Source organism: Brachionichthys hirsutus, chromosome 10 (assembly GCF_040956055.1).
Source record: "Brachionichthys hirsutus isolate HB-005 chromosome 10, CSIRO-AGI_Bhir_v1, whole genome shotgun sequence".
NCBI classification, from domain to species: domain Eukaryota; kingdom Metazoa; phylum Chordata; class Actinopteri; order Lophiiformes; family Brachionichthyidae; genus Brachionichthys; species Brachionichthys hirsutus.
In genome coordinates, this window is record NC_090906.1 from 11,412,652 (window position 1) to 11,428,903 (window position 16,252).

At 45.4% G+C, this 16,252-nt stretch overlaps 2 protein-coding genes across 2 annotated transcripts in view; both read right to left on the bottom strand.

Annotated features, from left to right (window-relative positions):
• Positions 1–188: 188 nt before the first annotated feature.
• Positions 189–5,983, bottom strand: zswim7 (zinc finger, SWIM-type containing 7). The gene is made up of 5 exons (XM_068744773.1): positions 5,865–5,983; positions 5,175–5,196; positions 4,632–4,734; positions 2,122–2,226; positions 189–904 (listed from the first exon to the last, which is right to left on the bottom strand). The coding sequence occupies exons 1-5, from the start codon at positions 5,938–5,940 to the stop codon at positions 794–796; spliced, it is 417 nt and encodes a 138-aa protein (XP_068600874.1). The 5' UTR covers positions 5,941–5,983; the 3' UTR covers positions 189–793.
• A 2,595-nt stretch (positions 5,984–8,578) lies between these two features.
• Positions 8,579–16,252, bottom strand: part of ncor1 (nuclear receptor corepressor 1) — a 31,752-nt gene continuing 24,078 nt past the window's right edge. The window contains exons 26-45 of the mRNA XM_068744770.1: positions 16,009–16,177; positions 15,793–15,918; positions 15,622–15,705; positions 15,286–15,536; positions 14,889–15,198; positions 14,304–14,525; positions 13,980–14,180; positions 13,506–13,655; positions 12,942–13,169; positions 12,105–12,252; positions 11,526–11,989; positions 11,276–11,389; positions 10,855–11,003; positions 10,556–10,773; positions 10,329–10,460; positions 9,935–10,080; positions 9,641–9,694; positions 9,345–9,548; positions 9,078–9,254; positions 8,579–8,992 (exon numbers count right to left, since the gene is read on the bottom strand). Coding sequence (XP_068600871.1) covers positions 8,802–8,992; positions 9,078–9,254; positions 9,345–9,548; positions 9,641–9,694; positions 9,935–10,080; positions 10,329–10,460; positions 10,556–10,773; positions 10,855–11,003; positions 11,276–11,389; positions 11,526–11,989; positions 12,105–12,252; positions 12,942–13,169; positions 13,506–13,655; positions 13,980–14,180; positions 14,304–14,525; positions 14,889–15,198; positions 15,286–15,536; positions 15,622–15,705; positions 15,793–15,918; positions 16,009–16,177 — 3,738 coding nt within the window. The 3' untranslated portion in view covers positions 8,579–8,801. The remainder of the gene's footprint in view (positions 8,993–9,077; positions 9,255–9,344; positions 9,549–9,640; positions 9,695–9,934; positions 10,081–10,328; positions 10,461–10,555; positions 10,774–10,854; positions 11,004–11,275; positions 11,390–11,525; positions 11,990–12,104; positions 12,253–12,941; positions 13,170–13,505; positions 13,656–13,979; positions 14,181–14,303; positions 14,526–14,888; positions 15,199–15,285; positions 15,537–15,621; positions 15,706–15,792; positions 15,919–16,008; positions 16,178–16,252) is intronic.

The following is a 16,252-nucleotide window of genomic DNA, read 5'->3' on the forward strand; positions in this document are numbered from 1 at the left end:
TCCCTTTACACGCCACGCCGTTTATTTATTTATTACGTGACCTTGCTGTTGAGAATGTTACAGATCAAATGGCTTCGTGCGGCTGGTGAACCCCCCCCCCCCCCCTGCTTATCAAAGGCTATATTCACATTATAATCCTCTCTGTTCGGTTCCAGATGGGTCCACATTCACAACTTCGATCAATATCAGTTTCTGGTCACGTGAAGGCCAAAAGAAGAATCGTGAACGCAGCCTTGGTGCCTACTGGGGTGTGTCATTGATGGCGTTGTGTAGGTGTTTGTGTTTAAGTGCCCCCCCCCTCCCCCGGCGTGTCCTCTGACTAACTTCAAGGGCTATAAAACACAGGCGTGTGCCAAAGCCTCGGTGCATTGCAGCGGCGGCGTCTAGCTCTGATGTTGTGTCGTACTCTAGGTGTGCGTCTTTCTACAATCCGTTGCCTTTTCCATGGTTTTAACTGTAATTACTGACGGCTCGATCCGGATCAACATTCCTGCCTTTCATTCCAGAGCGTTTTTCATTCAACGGAACGACGGCTCCGATAGCGTTATTTAGCACGATGCTAACTCTATGTACGGTGAATTATGTTGTTAATAAAGGCAACGTTTATATTGATACAGATCGGTCTTTATTCCTAAAGTCAAAATGAACTCGATTGTTTCTAGTGAATTCTGATAAATAATGGATGAGATGTTGTTTCCCTGGCAACAGACTAAGAAAATAAATGAAGCGGCGTCCGACAGAAGAGCGTGGGAATGTCGTTTCTCCACCTGCTGTAAGTGAACGCCCCTCGGTGTCACGGGGCCGCCGTCCCGCTGAGCAGCCTGGACATCTGCTGGTCGGACACGGCGTCCCGCCGAGTCGCACCCGTAGCCCGACACAGGTAGACGGCCAGGATGTGTTTGCACTGCGAGGAAGGAGAACACAAAGTGAACGAACGTGTTTGGTCACGTGACCGGAAGCCAACAAAGAAAAAGGCCAGAAGATTTTCCACTATTTCTACTAACGTTCCTGTGAAACTAAAGTCGCCGTGACGAAGGCTGCGGGCGTCTTCTCCTCCCTGAAAGCAGCGCGCGAGCGGCGTGAAGACGGAGCTCCACTGAACGTCTCGTTCAGCTCGGGGCGATCGACGCGTTAATCATTGACTCCTTTTCACCCTCGGCCCTTCCGATGAATTATAAATCCAATTTCCTCCAGTGCTTCACGGTGCAGCCGCCTCTCGCCCACAGCGAGGCGGGATTGGCTCCAGCAACTCCCAAAAGAATGGACGGACAAATGGATAAACAGTGGAGGAAAGGGAAAGGTGGCGAGGCTCGTTCAGCAGCTGCTCCTCTGGACTTGGCTCCGTGCGGCTCCATCTGACCTCCAACCTGCTTTGACTTTATCAAAGCCATGCTAGAATTTGAAAAGGCTGATTTTGGCCACGTCCTCAAGGGAACCTTCCTGATACTTGGAACAGGAGACGACGTTTTTATATCCGAGATATCTCGTCTGAAGATGCTCCAGAGAGGAACGCCACTCGAACTAGCTCTCCGCCCACTTCTATCCGGACCGTGTCCTTTCTCTAGAATAGTTTTGGTGTATAATCGTATACTCTGTACATAAACACACAGTATATACAGTCCCGCTGAAGTCAAAGGGAGGACTTAATGTTTATATCAGACATTTAATCGCTACCATTGCAAGATAATAGAGAAAACTCGTCTGCATATTTTCTCTAATTTTACAGTTTAAAATTCTCCAAAAAAGCTGCTCTAATAATCTAAAAAACCAGCATTAGACACAGTAAAGGAAAGTGCTCTCAGTCTTTAGCTCACTGTCGGTGCAACGCGATGAAAATGTTCTCATTATTTATACTTTTTATCTGAAATATTTCCACAATTAAATATTTCAATCACTATCAAAAACAGCGTTTTCATATCTTGCATGTTTTCTTTGGAAGATTTTTTTTTTGCGTGCTTAAAACAAACATTTCTCATATTGAAATAGAAAACGTCATTCGGGACAGTTGATGTTTAGCTTGTAATAAAAACTTTACACAAAAAAAAAAAAACGTGTGTAATCAGAACTGGACATGGTGCTGGGTCTGTTGCGTTAGCGGCTAACGGTTAGCCTGAAACTCACCAGCAGGCCTTCCTTTCTGCGGAGCACCGCGTACGCGAAGGCGGGGCAGGGGCAGTAATGGCACGACGCCAAGCAGGTGTACGAACGCCCCGAGCCGCCGGTTACCTGCAACAGATTGATGACAAGGGCTTTCAAATACCAGGCAGAGCGTGCGTGTGTGTGTGTGTGTGTGCGCGTGTGCGTGTGCGTGTGCGTGTGCGTGTGCGTGTGCGTGTGCATCTTATCTGTCATACGACAAAGCATGAAGTCTCCATGCCGTCGACTCACATTAACAACCATCGCCTCACCTGCAATGTGAGTTATATAAAAGCACAGGAAAGAGCCGGTAAGGCTGGAGGAGAAGCCGGGGGCTGCTGCGTCTCCTCCAGAGCCAAGTTTACTGAAAGCCACTTCTTGTTTTCTGCTGTCATCAGACCAAATCTGTGACGTGGCGTCGCTGCTCGGTTTACAGCGCCTGGCCGGAAGCCCGGATTCCTCAAAACAACTTTTTTTTTAGTGCATCTCATAATAAAACTTTTGACGGATCTCCAACTATTTTAAGTAAAACAAAGACAACCTCAGATTGAATAATTGTGTATAAAAAGAAAAGATGGAACTGTGTGTGTGGGGGGGGGGGGGGGGCGCCGCCATCAGAGGCCTCATGTTGGATTACTGCTTAGAACAAGCGCATCCCAGCGAGCTCCAGGACGTCGGCCCCGACGCAAAGGTCAGCGAACATTAAGAATGAGATAAGAGGAAAAATGCCACACGCTCATGAGTTATTCATTCCTGGGTGGGAAGAGGAAAACAAGCAACCATGACAACATGAGAAACTCATCGGTGTCCATGGAAACAGGGTATTAACAGGAAACGGCAGAATGTGTTCATTTATCAAATACCTCAGCATCTCTCCGACACTCATTCCGCGTGTTCCCGTTTACGCTACGAGCATCCTCAGAATAATTGTGACGATACATCTGAAGGTTTCCTCCGTCCTCCAGGAGGTTCAGAGGTTCTGAGTCACTGCTCCTCAAACGTCGTCCAACACCTTTGCCCTCTTCTAGATGTTTAACAACCGCCACATTGCGGTCATCGGGCCCAACGCGATGTCAGAGTGACCTTGATCAGCTTCCCTCCAGCTGGCTGCTCATGCGGGGGAAACGTCTGTGATATCGTGGGAATTCCCGCATGATGGATTGAAAGTTCCTGTTTCTGCACACTTTAGAAATACTTACGTACAACATAAATACGAATCACTAAACAGCTTATACGTTCGTGTGAGTGATACCAAACCTCGTGTCTCATGATAAAATCTACATCCACACAATGTCAAGGCCATGAATAAATCTATTTAACAACAGGATGAATTATTGCTTTACCCGCGGCGTTGGGTGAAGAGCTGCCGAGCGGGAAGTAAACAGTGGAGCAATAAAGAGTCCAGAAGGAGAAGTGTGTGACCTTCAAACACACATCAACACCTTCAACCTGCAGCCCGTTCAAAGCCACACATTCTGATCACCAACCTATTTATCAAAAGGTCAGAGTGTCATCTGCATATCCCTAACTTTACAAAAGACACACAGCAGGAGTGTCCCCGTGATCTAATGTCATCATCTACCTCAGAACTTATTGTTTTTGTCTCCTGGTGACTTGATTTAATTTACTGTGCACGTTATTATTTTTGTTGTATTTATTTCAGTTATTTCTATATTTTAATTCTTAACTTTGTTAGATTTTCTCCTTTTTTTTTTCTCTCTTTGCTCTTAGAGCGAAACGAGTGGGCGGTGCGGGGTTACAGGGTTGGGTTTTTGAGTGACGATGGTATGGAGTTATATGAAGCGACTTTATCTTGGATGGTGGTGTATATTTCTTTGTATTTTGATATATTTGATTACAGAGTGCTTGTTATTGTTTATGTTCTGTAACAAAAATTCAATAAAATCTATGTACAAAAAAAAAAAGACACACAGCATAAGAGTCACAACCACAAAAGAACTGCAGTTTACGATTAAAAAGAATTTTCCCACAATAAAAATAGCCTATTATATAAAAGAAATTCCAGCACACGCTGCTCGATCACAAAGACCAGGCAGCCTTGAAGGAAATGACGTGAAACAATAAAGAACCGAGTTAAAAGCATCCCGACAGAACACGGCCCGCGTCCTTATTTAGCTGCTTTGTGTTTCGCATTGTTTGGACACAAGTCTGAAGGAGTTTACGGGAAATTTAGGTCACAATGGCCCCGACCTCAGTGGACTCACTGGCTCCTCCCCACCAGTCAAGCTCTTCTTCTTTGGTACAAGGCACTTTGTTCAAATCCGTAGTCGCTTTTGCAAAGCGCGTTTGGGAATACGTGGATGCAGGATCTAAATTTTAACTCATCATCAGCGTTAATTCCTGTTGCTTTGCTAACAGCAGGACGAGCCACGGCTGCCCTGCTGCTGGTTTGTTCACATGGAGCCGTTACAGAGATTGAAGCGTTAGCTGAAAGTATCAAACTGTGTAGGCTGGATGCTAGAAGCGCAACGGACCTGGAAGGCTTCGCGTCCACTGGGAGAAGACAGGCAGGTGACTGAACGCTGGTCCACCAGGTCCAAAGCCTGCAGCGCACACGGCCCGAAGACGAACTTCAGCCTGAAAGACACGAGGAAACAGATCTCGAATCCTTATACAATTAGCTTTGTGATTTAGAACTAGATTTTCATTTACAATAAATTTAAGGGCAGAAATAAAGACATCATACCTTCACCTATTAAAGAAAACAAGCCATTTCAAAAGGGTATCATAAAATACTAACAATATGATGGCTGATATGGCACAAGGACATATTTAATGTCATTATACTGATCAACCCAAGCAGTACGCGCCCCTTCACTTTCAGTAAGCCGCTAGTAGGGGAATTGTCTCAGTAACAATCAACATCGTGACCCTCTTCTACGTCACTTCGGCAAATCCAGTCTGAGAAAATGTCGACCTTTTCCTCCTCTGTGTTTTCCAAACATATCTGCTCAGATTCAGTCACGTCTCTTTACTCAGGATTACTCATCAATGAGAATGAGAAAACGGATACTTACGCACTCAGCAAATCATCTGGGACTGCAAAGAAGAAAAAAAAAAAAAAGTCATTTCTTAAAAGCATTGCACAGATTTAAGAATGAAACATGAACTGCATTATAAAAATCGGGATGTGTGTTCTTTCCTCAGGACGAGTCTGCTTTGTGTTGATTGTTGAGGTAACTGTGCTACATTCAGAAACACATCGTCCTTGTATACTTGCTCGGCTAACAGAACACAGTATTGTAATAGAGCTGTGTTGTATAAAGTCATTAATGGAGGCCATTAATAAATGTGGCTTGTAAATAGAACAATGCCATTGTTAGTATTATTCGTACCTGAGCTATTACAACTAGGAAGTCAAAATGTCTGCTGTGAAAAAGGCCTACACCTAAACCGAAGGGTCACTGTAATCGATGCTAATTGATGCTGTGTGCTTTCTTGTAGCCGCAGCGCCTCCTGCTGACAAAATTATTAATAACAGAGCTGTCTTTTCTTTTAATTATGAAAGGTCAACTACCCCCCCCCCCCCCCCCCCCCCTAGAAACGTAGCTCGGGACATTGCTTTGAATTCAAACCCGTTTGACACACTCTGCTCCAACAAAAACAACAACAACAACAACCTACTGTTAGCTAGAAATGCTAACGCAACATTAACTTTTAGCATGGTAGGCGGGCCACTATATCTCTTTATATGACAGTTGTCTTACTTTGCGATGTTTCTTCGTATGTTTTTTTAATATCTCGTATAAGTTGTTCGGCCACTGCAGGCAAAAACGACAGCATTTTGACGATGACGTAGTCAGTAGGTAGTAACTGTTCTGCTTCCTTCTTCGTTTCTTTTTATTTTGGCGGTTGGTGTGCATTACCGCCACCTTCTGGATTGGCATGTGGATCGACTTTAGTAGATTCTTCTGTCGCATTATGAACGTATATGAAAAAGAGCGTATTTAATGTTCTTTACAAACCCCCTGTCAGGTATAAACTTGCTTGTAATTATTCATGTCAGTTGCGAAGCCTTCTAAGCTAGTAAAATTAGCTTCCTCTTCTTTTCGGGTGGTTACCGCCACCTTCACCATTGGAGTGTGTGGATCGACATGGATCCTTAGAAGATTCTTCTGTCAGTTAAATCTCAGTTGCAAAGTTTACTAAACTAGTAAGATTATTTTCTTCTCCTCCTCCTCCTCAACGGTACTAGAATATGCTCAAGTATTGCTTAAATAAAACTGTTTCACAATAAATAAAAGCATAGTATAATTATCAATTATACAGAACATAATTGTCATCGATACACACCATAATTATTGGTAACAGATGTCACGCGTCTTGTTGGGACCGACAAACGTCAAAACAATTGATAGGCCTATGTTATATTAGTCGATCTATCGTTAATTAATAGATGCCAAATTGTCTTATGGTTTCATTTCTAAGTAGGTTGCAGGAAACCTATTGCCATTATTTATACTGTAAACACGATACAACTGAATGAGAATCCTACTTTTGAAATTTGCAGCAAACCCGTGAAGGAACTGGACATTTTTCAGTGGTGGAAAACTGAACCACTTTATTTGATTGGTCTGAACTCTTGTAATAGCCTACTAAGAGACATTTGTGCGATACAAACATTGCATTTCAACATCATAGGATACACGGGTTTTCAAGTCACAATTTGAAAAGACAAAAAAGGTCACCACTGTCTGTTTGATAGAGAGCTGAAAAGATGCTCCAATTCTTTTTCGGCTTCATGTCGGCTTTCTTTAAGATTCAAGTTTGCAAACTTTCTTTGTCGTTGCCTTTGTAAACACATAAACATCCCTTCTGAACGGGGTGAATAACAAAGATGTTGAAAGTGACAAATAAAAAAATCTGAACATTTGCTATGACAGGTTATTTCAGATTGAAAGGAACAAACATCAAATTTAGAGCAGAGGGAATCTGTTAACTGAGCAAAGTGAAAGCTGAGAAAGCCAAAATATGCTGCTTTGTTTTTTTTGATACATACCTTTAACAAAAGACTTTCACATGAGCGTTACTATCGTTTATGAAGTTGAGCTACTATTGATTGATATTCAAAGCTGTATACCGGTTGACTGACAATGAAAGCAGTGATATTTAATGGTACCAATACACTTAAAACTGTAACTGCTATGAAAGTGTCACACCAAAAATCATGTACGAGCTACAAGAAAAGACAAAGTCAAAACATTCAGAATTCTGAGTGGTGGGGGGAAAAATTAAAGCACATCTTAAAATACTCCTGTGCTGGAGATTGAATAAGTTAAACAGCAGGTAGTATACTTTTTGTTGTTGTTGTTGTTGTTGTTGTAAAAAGTTACAAAGAAAAAAAAGTGCAATAATGGTGCAGACCATTCTTTATGTTTGGTTAGTTTAGTCTTTTTGTCTGATGGAAAAACAGTTTACATTATTCAGATTTGTCAGGACAAAAGAAGAAGAGGGGAAAAAAGAGGGACTACAGAAACAAATAAAAACATCAAACACTAACGTGCATCTCTGAGAAAATTATTTAAAGCTGCCTTCTTTCTCAAGTCACAAGGCATGGCAAGAAGCTTTTACCATGACAACTTTGCAGAGCAGATCATTCTGGACAGGTTGGAAACTGCAGTGAGAGACAGCTACATGTGACATACCATGGCTCTATGGGGGGGGGGGGGGGGGCAAAAAGAAAAGAAGAAACACATTGGCTCACTCATTATTCAGACCGGGTCCAAGGAGTAGTCATAAGGACATATTTTGTGGCAAAATTAAGCTTATATCAGACTTTTCATCTTTCTGCTGACACCAGTGTTCTCAACTTGTTTTGCAGACATGACTTTGTCTCGAATGTGATGACTTCTACCATCTTATCGTTATAATCCATGCATTATCTCCACTTTGTGGTAAAGATAGATGTTATATATCAACGCTGAAATGTTCATCTGTTTCTTCCTTAATGTCCCTTGGTGTTCAGGCTCTGGTGGCGCTCGGCGGAGTGGCGTAGTCTGACTGCTCCACTCACGGTCAAGTACAAAACCAAAGGTGCGGTCTCTCTGAGCATCGCTGTGTTAAGAAATATCAGAGTGGGTGTCTGGTGACGTAGGGCGGGGGCGGCCTATTGAGAGACCAGCTGTGATTTTGATGAATACACCCTTCCTCTTCTCATTTAAAAGTGGATCAATTTAGAAGCAAGATTAAAATAAGAAATAATCAAGTTAAGAAAAACACGGCAAAAAGTTACCCTATTTACATATAAGGATTTTCTTAAAGACAAGGCATATCTTTACAGAAATCAAACAAAACTCAGAAATCGTCTCTGATGTTGTTTCTTTTTACAAGGTAAGTTCATCATCTTCATTATACCATCGCCTCAGTCAAGTTTAGTTTAGCCCCCCCACACACCCCCCCCCCCCCACACACAGGTGGGGCGAGTGCTTCCAGACAAAAAACAAGTCTTGTCCCGGACAGCCCTGCCTGCGTCACAGGCCGCTGCTTGTACTCTGAGCTAACAGCCAGGGGGCACCATAGCACCAAAAACAAAAAAGGACCCCGCCCCATCTTCTTTACTCACTCGCCTTCGAGCGAGGTTAATTATAGGGGAGAGGGCGAACAGACATCATGGGCCTCTCTATTAGTGCTGGAGAACGCAGAGTTCAGTCATCGCTGTCAGACAGGGTCTCGTATTGCTCCGACAGCAGAGACTGCCAAACGCGCTGCTGGGCAACCGGCGCTACGGCTGGAGACGGCTGCTGCTGGCTCTGTATGGCGGGGGAAGCGATGGAGGTGGGTGGTGTGCTGCTCAGCATGCGCATGGTCAGCGGGTTGTATGGAAACTGCATGGATCCTGAGCAGAGAAGAAGGAAGAAGCTGGCTCCTAGTCTTGTTTTACAGGGTTAGGGATGTCTTTTCGGACGGTCTGATAGGCTCACCCGTGGATGAGGGTCGGTCATCCCAGCTCCATTGTGTTTGGGCTTGAGCTTGTCTGTGATAATCGCCCTCGGAGTGGACGGAGGACACTGAAGAGGGGCGCTCTCCTCCAGAGTAGGCCTGACCCACATTGGGTGACTTGGCCTTCCTGCTGCTGGCTTTGCCTTGTTTCTGCTTCCCTGTACATTCCAATAAGGAGGTGTAGAATAGAAAACACATTCAACATAAGATCCCGCCTTTGCTCTCCAGGCCATGTTTTTCATGCCTACCCATACTGGGCGAAAAATTGGTCTCCTGGCGAGCGTCACTGCTTGTGCCGGTCGTGTTGTTGACGGCAACCTGAGCCCCTATTACTCCATGGTTCTCCTCCGGTCTCTCCTCCAGGTTTCCCATCAATGCTTTGCGGATGATGTCCTCCAGGCCCAGGTTACTGGCAGGGTCACTAAAGGAGTGATTCCTGGGGTTGATGCTGCCTACAAATCAAAAACGCAAAAAAAAAACCTACAGTGAGAAAAGAGACATCACTGGATACGGGACGTGTCCCGGTGATTGTGTTGCTACTCACTGGAGCTGGTCACAGCAGGCAAGTTGAAAATCTCTGTGCCTGGTTGTGCATTACCTGCAAGACGAGCACACAATAATGAAACAAACAAAAAATCTAAAACTAAGTGTGTGATGAGAAATTGGGTTTAAGATCATGAGTCAAGAACGTCAAAATGTTGATACGTGCTGAATGCACTTGGGAAATTACAATTAATTTGTTAAAAGCAAATGTTTTGCATGCACACATTAACATAATTTATTCTATGTTCTTGACCCATGCATGTTAGTTTGAAGGACGAGGAAAAGACCCACTTACCAACATCAGAATCACTGACACCAGAGGTGGAGTTCAACTTACGAAAGATCTCCTGCTTCTTGAATTTCACCAGTGGCGAGGTGTTCTCCAACTTGGTGAAGAAGGAGGGTAGATAGCTGACACTCCCCGGGGACCGCGAGTCACTCCTGAAATGAGACAAAAGCATAAATGCTGAAAGAATTATTGGGATAAAGCACTACTGAAAATATTAACAGAAGGTTAATGGCGTAAGAACAGTGGAAGTCAAGCGAGCCGGACTATGAGACAGGAATAAGAATGGCATCAACAAAGCAGAAAACATTTTTAATTCAATATTTAAATATCAGAACAAATTCTTAATTAAGATTAAACTGTATTTAGAGATGTAGTGGCTCATCGGCTTGAGGACTCTTACCTGATTTCAGACTCAGCCTCTCGTCTCTGGGGTGGAGCCTCCTGTTTGTCCATGCCTTGATAGCTCTGTGGTGGAGAGATGGGTTCATAGCTCTCCGTCTGCCGGCCCCCTCGATCTGGAGATTTACCCGGTCTGGACAGGGAGCGGGACACCAATGTTAGAAGAAAAATGCCTAATAGTAAAGTAATTGTGTTTAATGATTAGAGTTAAGTGGCTGATCCATGCACCTGGCTCTGGGTTTGTCAGGCCCATTCTCTGGGGAAACTCTGCTGGATGGTCTCTGGTGGTGTGGATTCGTGACCGGATTCTCTGGACTGTAGCGGCTCGGCATCTTGACTCGAGCTGAAGAGGACACTGGAGGCACCATGCTCTGGAATGTGGTAGAAGCTGAGGAGGAGGCAGTAGGAGGGTCCTGATTCCTGGCAAAGTCCTGGGTTATGATATGCTGGATGACGGGGAGCAAACACAAAACCACGTTAGTTAGGGCATGATTTGGTATGTACCCGGTATGCGCATTTATTCTTACCGAAATATGGTCTGCCAAGGTCATGACGCGGTGAGTCTTGGTGACCTGGGAGTAGCTGTCAGCCTGGGAGGAGGGAGGCTGCTGGGGGCTGGCCTGCGGGGGCTCTCCTGCCGAACGGTAGCGACTCATGTCGTACGCCCGCATACCAGCTGGTGGAAGATCACAAGAAACAGCGTTTTGGAGAGAGAATCGGGATGAGATAAGGAGCGGTCAGAAGAGATTACACTCTTGCAGCAATGTATATATATTATTTCCTGGTGCAGAGGAAAGGATTCTCAAATGACAAGAGTCAGTAAGTTAAGTAATTCAAGCCATAGTGTGTTAACGCAACTTGACTAACAGCTACATTTAGCCTTAGTAGCACCAAAACCGAACATAATTTAAATAAGTTATTTGTATAATCCAAGGCAGATGTTCCTACCTGCCTGTTGTTGCCCCTCTTCCGTTTTGTCTTGTTGTGATTGGACCGGGGAACTAGCAGGACTAATCACCTCAATGGCTCCCGCACCACTGTTGTCATAACGACTGGATGATACTGCAGGATAAATATATACAAAGAGTTGCTGCTTACAAAGGACAAACAAAGGACACAACTAGAGTTTGGGCTCGGTCTGTATGATATTTGCTAAATTATGAATACAGCTGTAAACCTCCATGCATTCGACACTCACAGCTGCTCGAGGAGTCAGAGCTCTGAGAGCCTCGCTCTCTTGAGTCTTTATCCGACGCTATCTGTTGCGTGATGATGACATCGATGAAGTTAGCAGCTGTGATGGTCGTCTTGCCGCGGGTCCGCAGCTCCTCTTCGATGCGGGACTTTGAGGTTTGAGGGGCCTTATCTTTAACTGCAGGCCCATCGGGGTAACCTGAATGAGGCTTACCCCCTGGCAGAGACATGGCACCATACGGTGACTGCATGGGGCGCCTTTCCGCCTCCTGCTGCTGCTGGTCAGAGAGGCTGGCAGGTCGCCTAGCAGACATATCGTCGTCCCGTTCGTGTTTGCTCTCCTTCGCCTTAGTCACGTCCATTTGTGGGGCAGAGGCAGCGGCATCCACCAGCGCAGCCAGGGCGTCAGCTGCAGTGCTGTAGCGAGAGCTACTCTGGACGGCGGCCGTCACTGGCGCCGAATGGGCCCTGAGGAAGAAGTGAGGCCGTCAAACACATTTCCACGTTAGGATGTATACGACTACCAGAGCAGACACACAGATAGCGTAAGTGTTTCCATGAAAGTTAGGACGAAGAGACCTACATCAGAGAAGTGATGACACTCTTGCCCTGAAAGATGCTCGGCCGCTGCTGCTGCTGCTGCTGAACCACAACATCCTGCGTCCTGAGCGAGGGAGAAGGGGAGTGAAGGTAGCCCCGACTCATTGGCCGGCCCGGCTGCTCCGGTCCACCTGATACACACCAAGAGGACAGTTGTAGCAACGGGTTTCCAAATGAAGTGACCAGAAGCATGTTCTAATGGTCATAATATTACTACGCCACTCTATGTCAACATTATACACAGTGCTGTAAAACACAGCTTGTCAACAGCAGTTCAGGGTTTTACAGACGGTTTCATTATTATTGCATTCCCATGCGAAATATAAATGAGTATGTGTGATGAAGAGGATGGCGCATCCTTCCTGCTTTGACCAGCAGCCCTCTCCAGGTCAGCTCACAGTGAAAGACATGGCTTCATGAACCCTCTACTAAGACGACACTGCCACGCTCACTTATGACCCTACTGAATGATAAAATAATACAGTAATACCCTGACATGCGAGTATAATTCGTTCCTAGACCGAGCTAGTAATGGAAATCGCTCGTATATCGGATACATTTTGCCCACATAAAATAACTGAAAACAATTGAATCTGTTCCGGCCGTCTAAAAACACTCAAATCAATGCTAATAACACTGAGAAAAACTTTTTTAAATGCTATACAGATACACACACACGCAAAATGATATAACAAATGATATACAGAATTACTGTAATATAAAACGTGGTTTTATTATCAGATTAACTTCAAGACAGACAAAAAGAATAACACTTTGATGAGTTAATGCTGTTCTTAAAAGCAACAACAAAACAACTAACCTCCCCGAATGTAATCATTGGTTCGTTCCCGTTCCCGCTCCCGTTCCCGCTCCCGCTCCCGTTCCCGTTCCCGCATTTCCCGCTCCCGGTCCCGGTCTCGTTCCCTCTCCCGTTGCTCCCTTTCTCTTTCCTTTTCTCTCTCTTTCTCCTGCTGCTCCCGGTCACGCTCCCTCTCCCGTTCCCTCTCTGCATTGGCAGCGGCAGCAGCAACAAGGTGGGCTTGGTGGCCTAGAGTAAAAATGGCACACATCACACAATGCAAGTTATACACACACACAACAAATGGGGTCTCAGCAGGATGGATCAGAATCAGAATCAGAAGTAGTTTATTGCCATTGTCAATGAGGGTTCACTGACTAGGAATGTTTCTCGGTGAAGTCGTGCTACATGTAACAGTAATGACAAAATACAAAAAACATACAAGTACAGACACATCACAAAAACAGCAGCATCGGGAGTGGATAAGTCTCGGGTTTCTTCCATTGTAGTAAAATTCTCTCAGGAGGCCTTACAGAGGTTTGAGGGAACACGGAGTGTAGGGATGGGATAGGGAGGAGTCCTCACCTGGCGATATGGAGTTCGGGTTGAAAGCCCTAGTAGGGAAAGGGGGCTGTGCTCCAGGGAGGTAGGCGATGCGTTCCAAAGTGGGAGTACCTGTTCCCCCAGGGTGAGGCAACAGGATAGTTGGAGGCATCTGTGCTAGATCAATAATCCCTTTTACAGACAGAAGCAAAGGGCCATCGGTGAACAACAAAAAAACAATCCAGCAATTTCTGAATGTATAAACACCGTATACACTCAACGGAAACCCACCGCCTGCAGTGCTTCCAAGGACAGATTGATAATTTGAGTGGTTGCCAAATCAGTTGCAGCCCCAAAATCAAGAGCAAATCAGCAAATTTCGACAGGGTCATTTGCTTCTGGGCGTCTGGAAAAGGTAGCCACTACTTCACAAATACACAGACTGCATACTACAGCCCCTCCCGCCCACAGCCTCTAATGGCAGGTGGGAGAAGGCCAGCTGGTGGCGGGTCATACCTCGAGTTCCAGCTGCATAGGGGATGGCGACAGGTTGTTCCCGTGGTGACAAGCCTCGGGCCATGTCAGGCCTGGGGATGACTTGCATCTGCTGTGAAGTGATATAATCATTTAGGATGGTCTGCCGTGTGTTCTCCATGGTATACAGCTGGTAGGTGTTGTGGTAGCCGGTGGGAGATGGCTGCCTGGGGAACATGAACGCTGTCATGGACAATTGAGAGAAGAGAAAAAAAAAACACACATGTAACGATGGCTCAGATACTGGTCACAACAGCTGACATCAACACATCGTTCTGTTTGTGGGCGTGACGAGAAAGACTTTACCAGGGTCAAACACTCTGTGGAGGGCCAGGGTGGGGTCGAGGTGTGGAGGCAGGTGGGGTCGATACACTTCCCCAGGGACAACAGACCGATGATGGGGGTCGAAGGGGCTGTGAGATGGGTCACTACCCGACACTGGGGACTTGGCCGGGACGCTGTCTCTCTGTGTCGGGGTCAGGGCACTCTTCCTTTCATGTGAAGCAGTCTTTGAAGAGCTTATTGCACCTTTGAAGGAGGAAAGACCACACGGACAGTTTAATTATTTCTTTCGTTATATCCTCATCTGATGGAAGCATACCTGTCAAAGAAATAAATACAAGAATGGACAGTAAATGTGAACAGAGGTCAAGCACACCCTCTATAGAACAAGGATGGACATTATTAATGGATCGATGGATTATTAATCATCTCATTGTTCTTCTACACATTTAAAAGTGAATTTCTGAGATGAAAATGTCTCGGGAGGTGCGAGTTTCTAAATTGGAGAAAATCAGCGTGTGGATGAATATTTACACTCCGAAGACTCCACCGTGTCAGCAAAGTAAGAAGTATCTGAAAACCTTAAATTGCAAAAGTGATGGGCCGTACCCTCTGGAGCGCGTCCCAGCATGGGTGATCCTCTGGACACGGGATTGGTGCTGTAGTTAACCGGGGTCCTGCGAGCATTGGCGTCCTCATACATGCCCGGGCTAAGCTGGGATTTGCTGGTCTCCTGGTGTGTGGAGCGCAGAACAGAGGCCGTGGAGTTCACCACAGACGTGTGGCGTACCGCCTTGCTCTCCTCATATTTCACCCGTTCCATGGCCTCGAGTTGGGGCATGCCGTGGGAGATCTTGGTGGGACTGGTGATTAGGGACTTGACGTTGTGCTTGATGGTAGGCTGGTTGAGAGAATGGATCTGGTGCAGGGAAGGAACCATCAGTTCAATATTCTAGTTACAACCACCACGTGATTTGCATATGGAATACGAAATACTAAAACATACCTGAGTTAGGGAGCCCTCCATAACCCTCCTGTCTGACAGATCAGGAGTCTTGCAAAGGTCCTGGCCAGACTGATCTTGTCTTGGAATTTCATGAATGGAACGTCCCAACTCTTTTATAGTATTGACCCCCTCATAGGGCTTGCCCTTACCAATACCCCCTTCGAAGGAGCGGATTGGGGGACTCTCTCGCTTTATTTGTTTTCCGTACTTCAAGGCTTCTTCATAAGTCTCTGCAGCAGTTCTCGGTGTCCCTAGAGAAATGTGTAAAGTGCGTATTTGAGATTTTCTTTAAAGCTGTGAGAGATGTCTGAATGCTGCGAGCTTCACAAACACTACCTTGCATGATAGATCCAGTCATCAGTGGCCTTTCCTTAGAGTCTCCATGCAGGCCATCTCTGGGCATGGCTCTGCTAATCAAACCTGACAAACAATTACAAACACAAATCATTTCCTGATGCAGAACAAATAAGGACATATAGTGCTATCTCATTTACACACAAGTAATACCTTCAAAAGGAGCTCCTTCCCTACCGGGATGTCCCTTGACCATGGGTCCCTCCATCATGTCGTAAGTACGTTTCAACTCATGGCCTGTTCTGGGGCTACGTGTGTTTTCCCTGGAGTTCTTGATGGCTTTTAGACAAAAAGAAAATTATAAACAAATTGCAAACTTGATAAAAGGAATCCTCAAATAGTTAGCATATCAACAATCAAAAGTCTTACGGTCATAAGAGAGGATGTGACCACTCTTGCCCTCATAGATGACATGACCTTTAGCCAGCTGTTCTCCCCTGCTCTTTTCTGGGCAGCTCAGGTCCTCTGTGGCCAACTTTGTGATTGTGCCCTTCAGAAGGTCCGCAGCAATGCTGGACTGGGGCAAGGCCGGCGTGCCCTGCATGGAACGGAGCATAAAAACAAGCACCACGTCACGAATCTATTCAAAACCTCTGTCATGTATTAAAATAAA

What these genes read in the sequence shown, in the direction of transcription:
- zswim7 (XM_068744773.1), bottom strand. Translation starts at nt 5,940, where the DNA reads ATGCTGTCGTTTTTGCCTGCAGTGGCCGAACAACTTATACGAGATATT. An exon ending in ATACGAAGAAACATCGCAAA is followed by an intron (nt 5,197 to 5,864) that starts GTAAGACAACTG and finishes TCTTCTTTGCAG; the next exon opens with TCCCAGATGATTTGCTGAGT. An exon ending in GCAGAAAGGAAGGCCTGCTG is followed by an intron (nt 905 to 2,121) that starts GTGAGTTTCAGG and finishes CCTTCCTCGCAG; the next exon opens with TGCAAACACATCCTGGCCGT.